Raw genomic sequence first — 8,118 nt, 5'->3', positions numbered from 1 at the left:
CTGCCCCGGGCGCCGAGCGCCACGCATGCGCACCGCAAGCCAGCGCCATGTTGGATCAGTTTGAAAGCGAGCGCGGGCGTCGCGTTCCGCTGTGACGGCGGAGCTGGCTTCGAGCAAGCGGAGCCTGGGGCGGGGCGGTGTCCGGGTCGGGGATGCTGTATCGCGTCTCCCGTCCGGTAACAGGCGCAGGCTTTCGGTGGAGAGTTGTGGAAGTGTGCGGTTTTTTTTTTTTTAATCTCTTTGGGAGACTTCGTCGGTGAGTTCGGCCCGAAAAGGGGCTGTAGTTTCGAGGGGCGCCCCATCCTTTGACGGCCCATGGGAGAAACCAGAGAAAGAGTGGCGTGGAGGGAAGAGGAGGATGTCTCCTGAGGGCGGGCGCGAGTGGACATTCCCCGTGGGAAGAGAACGTCTTTAGCGGGAGGCTCCCGGGCGGGGGAGAGTCGCGGAGCGCGACGGAGGGGCCCTGACGTGGGCTTCTGGAGACTCGAGGCGTCGATTGAAGAGGGCGGGGGGGAAGGGGGATTAGGCCTTAGGGGCTGTCACCTCGGAAAAACGCCGTCCGCCCCCGGTGGGGCTCACGCCTGCTGCCTAATAAATGACTTCTGGGTGGAAGTAGCTAAGTGAAGTGTTTGTCTGTGACCGCCGGGGGTGCTGGAATCCTGCAGGGTGGGTGACTCCTAGGTAAAGGGCGGAAGGATTGAAGGCAGCGCGTCGAGAGGGGAAAAGATGCTCTCCCGCAGGGATGCCCGCGATCTTCGCTTTCCGGGTCCATTAATTCTTGTCGTTTAGCTGTAGAATAAACAAAATTCGGTGTCGAAACATAAACCACAGAGCTGTTGTTTCTAGGAGTTCTTCATTGCGCGCGAGCTGTTCCTATTGGTTATTTAACAGTGAACATTCTGTTCTTGAATCAAAGGTAGTTGAAACTTGTTGCCATTCGTGTAACATTTCATTCTTCGGAATGATGGATTTCCTTTTGGAGATAGGAACGGAAGTGTTTACGGAAGAAATGGTAAGATAATGGGATTTGCTTCCAAATAATCCTGTGGTGGAAGTGCGGAGAAGTGGGTGGATAGAAAGTTGGGGTGTGTGGGTGATTGTTTGAAGCAGGGTAATGGTTGCACGGGGGTTTATTAAAGTGTTAATTCTAGGGGCGCCTGGGTGGCTCAGTCGGTTGAGCGTCCGACTTCAGCCAGGTCACGATCTCGGTTCGTGAGTTCGAGCCCCGCGTCGGGCTCTGGGCTGATGGCTCAGAGCCTGGAGCCTGTTTCCTATTCTGTGTCTCCCTCTCTCTCTGCCCCTCCCCCGTTCATGCTCTGTCTCTCTCTGTCTCAAAAATAAATAAACGTTAAAGTGTTCATTCTACTTTTGTATACTTTGGGGAGCTCTCCCCAATAAGAATTCAATTGTGGCTTTTCTTTCTGCCCTCCTATGAACTAAAATAAATGTTGTTACCCACTTACTGAGAACTGTAATCCAACAGCTTTACCTTTTAGGGGTTCGTTTTTGTTTTTGTTTTTTATTTCAAGTTTTTATTTAAATTCTAATTGTTTAACATATCGTAAGTTGGTTTCAGGTGTAGAATTTAGTGTTTCATCACTAACATATACACCCAGTGATCGTCACAGCAAGTACCCTCCTTAATTTTTTTTTTTTAATGTTTATTTTTGAGAGAGAGAAAGAGGGACAGACAGACAGATACAGATCGCGAGCAGGGGAGGGCACAGAGAGGCAGAGACAGAATCTGAAGCAGGCTCCAGGGCCTGAGCTGTCAGCACAGAGCCCGACCCGGGGCTCGAACTCTCGAGCTGTGAGATCATGACCTGAGCTGAAGTCGGAGGCTTAACGGACTGAGCCACCCACACCCCACAAGTACCCTCCTTAAGGGTATCACCCATTTAGCCCATTCCCTGCCCACCTCCCTGCATCAAACCTGTTTGTTCTCTGTACTTAAGAGTCTCTTATGGTTTGGTTTCCTCTCTCCTTTTTTGGTCCCTTCTCCTGTGTTCGAGTGTTTTGTTTCTTAAATTTCACATATGAGTGAAATTGTATGGGGTTTGTCTTTCTCTGACTTATTTCGTTGGAATAAGGGAGAAAATGTTGGGTCAAGCCATATTTACTTGAGAAAATTTAAACATCATTAGTGAAAGCGGTAAAGAAAGAGCACAGCTGACTTAGTCTAGCCATTCTTTGGAGGCATACCAACATCACAGTATTCAGGGAAATCAGAGAGGCTAATTAACCGTTATCTTCTGTTCTGTGGCTGCAAAGGCAGATGCATGCTCTGAAGCTGAGGCAGGATGCTGTTTTACTCTTCTTTAAATGGAAAACTTTCAATATTTTAAAGTCAAATTTGATAGTTATTAAGATTACATTAAAAGTTGTTCTAACTTAAACATTCCCCAAATTATAGCCCAAAGTTGAACATATTAACTTTATAACATTATAGCATGTGTTAAGTCCTAGACATTAATCTTTCCTTTTTAGTACAGGAAAAAATCCATTTCCACTGATTTAATTTTTAAGAGTATCATATCGTACTGAAGTAACACCTGTTTGTTACTTTTTAGTTTTTCAAATGATCCTATTTGAAATAGATGCTATTATTACTATTCTAAGATGAATATGTTGTCAATTTCCAAATTATCTAAGTCTCTTTTAAAAGAAAGGTAGGTTGAATCTGTGTAACATAAGAAGTGAAAATGGTAAGTGTATTGCCAAAAATGAAGGTGAGAAAATGATTAACAATAACGATATTATCTTAGGAAAAGAGCATGTTGCTAGCTCAATAAACTTGTGGTTTATTTCTTTATAATAAATACTGTTAATTACTTTGTTCTCAGTTTTTTTTCCGAGGAAAGGGCTGGCTAAAGTTACATATTGGCATTTACAACATTAAAAGTGGATATTCTGTTCTTGCTTCTTGTTTCTAATACCTCATTTGATGCCTTTAAAAATTTATTGAGCACCTACTATCTGCAGTGTATAATAGTAGGCTTATGAATTGAAAAATAGTCTGTGTAGGGGAGTGTTAGGTATTGTGATGTCATAGAATCTATTCCCATAAGAAAAGACTGCTCATCAGTAGTTTTTAGGGCTTTGAAATAGTGAGTACTCTTCTCTTGGTACTGTTCTCAGATAATTATGTGTACACAATTCCAGGCACATAGTAGGTACTCAATAAATGTTTTCTAAATCAATGATGAAGGAATTCACAATAATTATAATAATAGAAAATCAATGTGTATTGCCTAAAAATTATAGAAATGGATTTTATTCTTTAAAGAAGATTATAAAAAGTTTACAAATTTAGTAATTTCTCTCTATATGGCTATTATTCCCTTTAATGGAACCTTAACCTATTGTTTTTGTATTACAGTTTTTAAGAGAAATGAATCGAAATAACCCATTTTGAGGAAGCCATGGCAAAATCAGTTACAAAACACAGAGTTTGTTCTCGGGAATCTTCAGTATCTTCTCTGCTAGCAAGCTGCAGCCTGAGTGGTAGCAATTCCTCTAACTCTGATGGCTCTTTTCAATATAAGGATAAACTGTATAGTTCTGCCTCTCAGGCTCTACAGGCCTATATTGATGATTTTGATTTAAGCCAGATGTATCCTGGTGCAAACGCTGGAAAGATTAACAACAATAGGTGTTCTGCTCATATGCCAGAATTCTCCAACTATATTTGTAAACCAAACAATGGTATGCTTCTATTTTGTGTGTGTGTGTGTGTGTGTGTGTGTGTGTTTCCCCCCACTGATTTAAAGCATTTGAAAGATGTGTTGTAGCCTTGAAAAACTAGACCCTTTTTTTTTTTCCTGTGGGGTAAAAATGACTTATGTAATATGGAGGTCTGGATATTTTTCTTAAATAATTCTGTAATTCTCTGGTTCTCAAGAATTTTCAGCTAAGATCTTCTTGTGACCTTGGAGGGGAAGCTGATGAATGTGACTAATAATAGCAGGTGGTTGATCCTAAACCCTTAAGCCATTTTATTTTAGCATAATGGAAAGCGCATTGACATGGTGGTTCTAGGTTTCATTAACTAGCTTGATGACTTCAGATAAATCTCAGTCTTTCTGAATTTATACTTGATCAATCCCAGTTGACGTGATAAGACTCTGTCTTCCTGATCTGTATTCTATAGGACAATAATATAAGATGTTAAGAGTTTTTCCCTGATGCAGTTACCATGAAGACAACTTTGGAAAATGCATCTATTGATAACCCAGTTAACACTTTACTGAAGACTTATGGAATAGCCCTAGTATGGAAAAATTTTTCATTCAACTCTTAGAAGTATGTGAGCAATATATATTCCAGAAGACTGTTAGGACAGCTATTCTTTTTGTGTTAATGCTGTTGCAGGCTTAATTGGCAGAAAGCAAATTATTTTTCCACATAGTTTAATAGCATATTTTTCTTCTATGTTGCAGCCAGTGTCGAGTGACTGATAATAATATGAGTGTATTAGTGCACTGGATAGGTCTAGATGAAAAAAGGTTAAATGGTAAATAAAGAACAAGGGAAAATTTACAGGTTGGAGAAAAAAATGTACAACTTAGTTAAAACAAATTGAAGAGATGTGAGAAAACACATTGTATTTCATCAACCTATACTATTTATACTTTTAATCAAACTTTAGTGAAGATAAAGGGAAGCAGCAAAAATGACAAATTCTTAATTCTCATTTACTGTTAATGTAATGAAGTATTGTTGTATGTGATTGTGGGAAATAAACAGAACTATGCTTTGTTTTTCAGCTTTTGAAAATGTTGATCACAAAAAAAGCTCCTTGTCCTTATCCTGTAGAAGAGAGACTGTTAATGACATAGACTCCATTAGCCTAACAACTGATGATCTATTAAAACTTCCAGCAGATGGATCATTTTCTTTTGCTTATGTTGGATCAAATCATCGAATTAGCAAGAAAAAGAAGAAATGCATTGGAAGACTGAGTTCATCAGATACTGAGAAGAATAAAAATTTTCAAGAACCCTCCACTCCCATGTGCAAGGATAACTTAGTTACTCCCGTTGTATACACAAATATAAATGGAAAGCAATGTGGTAGGCTGAAAAACCCAAAACTTGTGAGTAAGACTAATAAATGCGTTTCTGAACCATCTTTACCTTTTTCCAAGAAATTGTCTTTCAAGGACAGTTCAGAACACAATCTTGAAAAGAATTACCCAAGATGGCTCACTAGCCAGAAATCGGACCTTAATGTTTCAGGGATAACTAGTATACCTGATTTCACCTACCCAGTGTGGCTCCACCATCAAGACTTGCTACCTGATACAAATAGTCAAAGGATATATAAAATATTTAAAGAAGATCGGTGTTCCCCTAGACATAGTTACCAGGCACAAAGAACTTCTCGACTTATGAATAAATTAGATTGTTTTGAATATTCTTTTGAACCCTCAAACATTTCAGATTCCTTGAATGATGATAAAGGATTGATTAATGAATGTAAATGTGATTCTCAACATAGCCAGTGTCAATGTGAGAATCCAGTTCTCCCAGGACAAACCAAAAAGCCATTCAGTGGTAATTGTTTTGTTTTATTTTTAAGAACCAAAGAAAGTGCTATAAATTTGACCTAATGTCTAGGAGCTTTTATGTTACATTCTTGATGTAATGAACAGATGATAAATCTTGAACACATAATGGTCTTCATTTATATATCATTTTGTGCCTAGAAAATGTCTCTTCTCCCCTTTTTTCCTTTGAAATGTCATTAAAAAATTTGTTACAGATGTGTGTATATTCTAAATTATCTGAACTCTTACTTGTTTGTTGCCTTTGAGATTTTGTTGTGCTCTGCATTTACTTTTTTTCTTGAATTAATTTAATCTTTTAAATTAGGTGACAAAATTGAATTGCTTATCCTGAAGGCCAAGAGAAATCTAGAGCATTGTGCTGAAGAGTTACCGAAGTCTAAGAAAAAGGATGATAGTCCTTGTTCATTAGATAAACTTGAAGCAGAAAGATCATGGGAAAATATCCCTGTTACTTTGTACGTAAGTTACAATGGAAAAAGTTTTTAGTTCTCCAAGTGAAAAATGTCATGTGAACAGTTAATTTATTTTATTATTTATTTAAAATTTTTTTTTTCAATGTTTATTTATTTTTGAGAGAGACAGCCAGAACAGGGGACGTGCACAGAGAGAGAGGGAGACACAGAATCTGAACCAGGCTCCAGGCTCTGAGTTGTCAGCATAGAGCCGGATGTGGGGCTTGAACTCACGAGCTGTGAAATCATGACCTGAGCTGAAGTCAGATGCTTAACTGACTGAGCCACCCAGGTGCCCCAGTTAGTTTATTTTTTACATAACTCTGTGATAATTGACAATTATAGTGACATGTTAATTCTATAGAATGTTGCCTTTGTGTTGTTTCTTTGAATTGCATTTTTCAGTTGTTACCACAAGATGGTGTAATGTTGCATGACCTTAGGCACATTATACAACTTTTGTCTTCTTTATGTGTTTTTTTGTTACACTGTAAAATACTGATTTTACTGGTGAAAAATCACAACCAAAAGCAACCTATTTTGCAGATGGAAGAGTGCTATGAAATTCTTGTTTTCTTTTTAAGTTTTTTCTCCCTGTATATTCTTTCCATATATGGAGTTATGCAGTTATCCATTTTTTTCATTTACATTTTATTTTCTCTTAGTCGTTATTTTCCTTAAACAGTGGTGGTGTTTTGGTATGGTCTATTGTAATACATTTTTGTAGTTTCTAATATTGTTTTTATTTGTGTGCTTAACCTTGTTACAACATGGTTTCTCAGAATAACTTAAACTGTTTACATCGATACCTATGAATGTGGGTGTGGAGTAAGAATTGAGCTTAGGTAGGAAAGCTTTTTTCCTTAGTGATATTATTGTCTGAACTCATAAGAAATGCATTCTTGGTAACCCTATGTCCTGCCTTACGCTCTGATGATTTATTATCTTCTGTTGTCTAAACTTTCATTCTGTCATACTCTGTTATAGACAGAGTCTGTTAATTGCTGGATCCATTTTTTGATCACTTCTCAGATGAACATCTTATTTTTTTTTAATATGACACTATAATTCTGGTTTGGAATCGTAGCTCTGTTACTTTTTTTGTCTTTGCTGACACCTTATACAAGTTAAACTGCTTTGTACAAGACCTTATATAAATTCTCTACTTGGGGCTGTTGTGAGGATTCATTTGATTAGAGAATATAAGGTACTTAGGACAATTTCTGACTTATGAGCTGTCTTGTAAATTGTTAATAGTGGTGATAATTATCCAGAATATTTTTTTTCCTCATAATTCATTTCTCAATTGTTGCTTCAATAGTATCTTTATTTTTTGAAACTTGGGTTAATAATTAGCTCACTTAATTCTTAAACTTTTTTTCTAATTTCTTATTTTCTTGTCGGTTGGTCTTGGTAATTGTAAAGTACCATAGCTATAATACTTTACTTTCAATTGCAACCAACAAGAATGGGTGAGCAAATAGTATCAGAGGTGTTTAAGAATAAAATTTTTGAATGCTTTTAGTGTATTATGTAATTAGATACTATAATTTATGCTTGTATAATTATTATTATAATCGTTGGTTTGGCCCAGTACCTTGCATATAGAAGTTGACTTCTGGAAGATTGAATTCATATTGTGATGGGTATGTTTGTGCATAAAATGAATGATGGATTGTCAGAAGGAATAGACCTGACCTTAGTATGGTGTTGACAAATTATTGTCAATCTACCATCAAAACAAAAATTGACTAGGAAGTAGTCAAGGTAGTATACTGAAAGGTGGAACACAACCACAATCAGATAACTGCTTTTTTTTTTTTATTTAACATTTTTATAAGGGAAAATTTCCAAGAAATACAGAAGTAGAAGAATAGTATAATGAATTATGTATCCCACACCCATCTTCAGTAATCTGGTAAATGCTTTTTGATGGTGGTAGATGGATGTGCAAACTCCTTTGGTAAAGACTGTGAGAAAAGACTACATGGGAGTAAGAAAAACCTCCTAGTAAGTTACAAATCAAAGGAGTCAATAATGAAGTGCTGCTAATTATTAAGAAAAAATTACAATTGTGACCTTTATATGTTAGGGAAA

The 8,118-nt window shown here is 37.5% G+C and overlaps 1 protein-coding gene across 2 annotated transcripts in view; it reads left to right on the top strand.

Moving 5' to 3' along the window:
* Positions 1 to 29: 29 nt before the first annotated feature.
* Positions 30 to 8,118, top strand: part of CD3H18orf54 (chromosome D3 C18orf54 homolog) — a 28,782-nt gene continuing 20,693 nt past the window's right edge. Inside the window, exons 1-5 of one of the 2 annotated variants that reach the window (XM_030336556.2) lie at positions 30 to 256; positions 917 to 1,012; positions 3,380 to 3,705; positions 4,767 to 5,555; positions 5,874 to 6,024. In XM_030336556.2, the coding sequence (XP_030192416.1) occupies positions 3,423 to 3,705; positions 4,767 to 5,555; positions 5,874 to 6,024 (1,223 nt within the window). In that variant the 5' untranslated portion in view covers positions 30 to 256; positions 917 to 1,012; positions 3,380 to 3,422. Of the gene's footprint in view, positions 257 to 916; positions 1,013 to 1,917; positions 3,706 to 4,766; positions 5,556 to 5,873; positions 6,025 to 8,118 lie in introns of those variants that run through there. The other variant, XM_030336557.1, reaches the window with a different exon arrangement.

Source organism: Lynx canadensis, chromosome D3 (assembly GCF_007474595.2).
Source record: "Lynx canadensis isolate LIC74 chromosome D3, mLynCan4.pri.v2, whole genome shotgun sequence".
In the NCBI taxonomy this organism is placed as follows: domain Eukaryota; kingdom Metazoa; phylum Chordata; class Mammalia; order Carnivora; family Felidae; genus Lynx; species Lynx canadensis.
The sequence above is the reverse complement of the archived record's forward strand: the minus strand, read 5'-3'. Positions and strand labels throughout refer to the sequence as shown.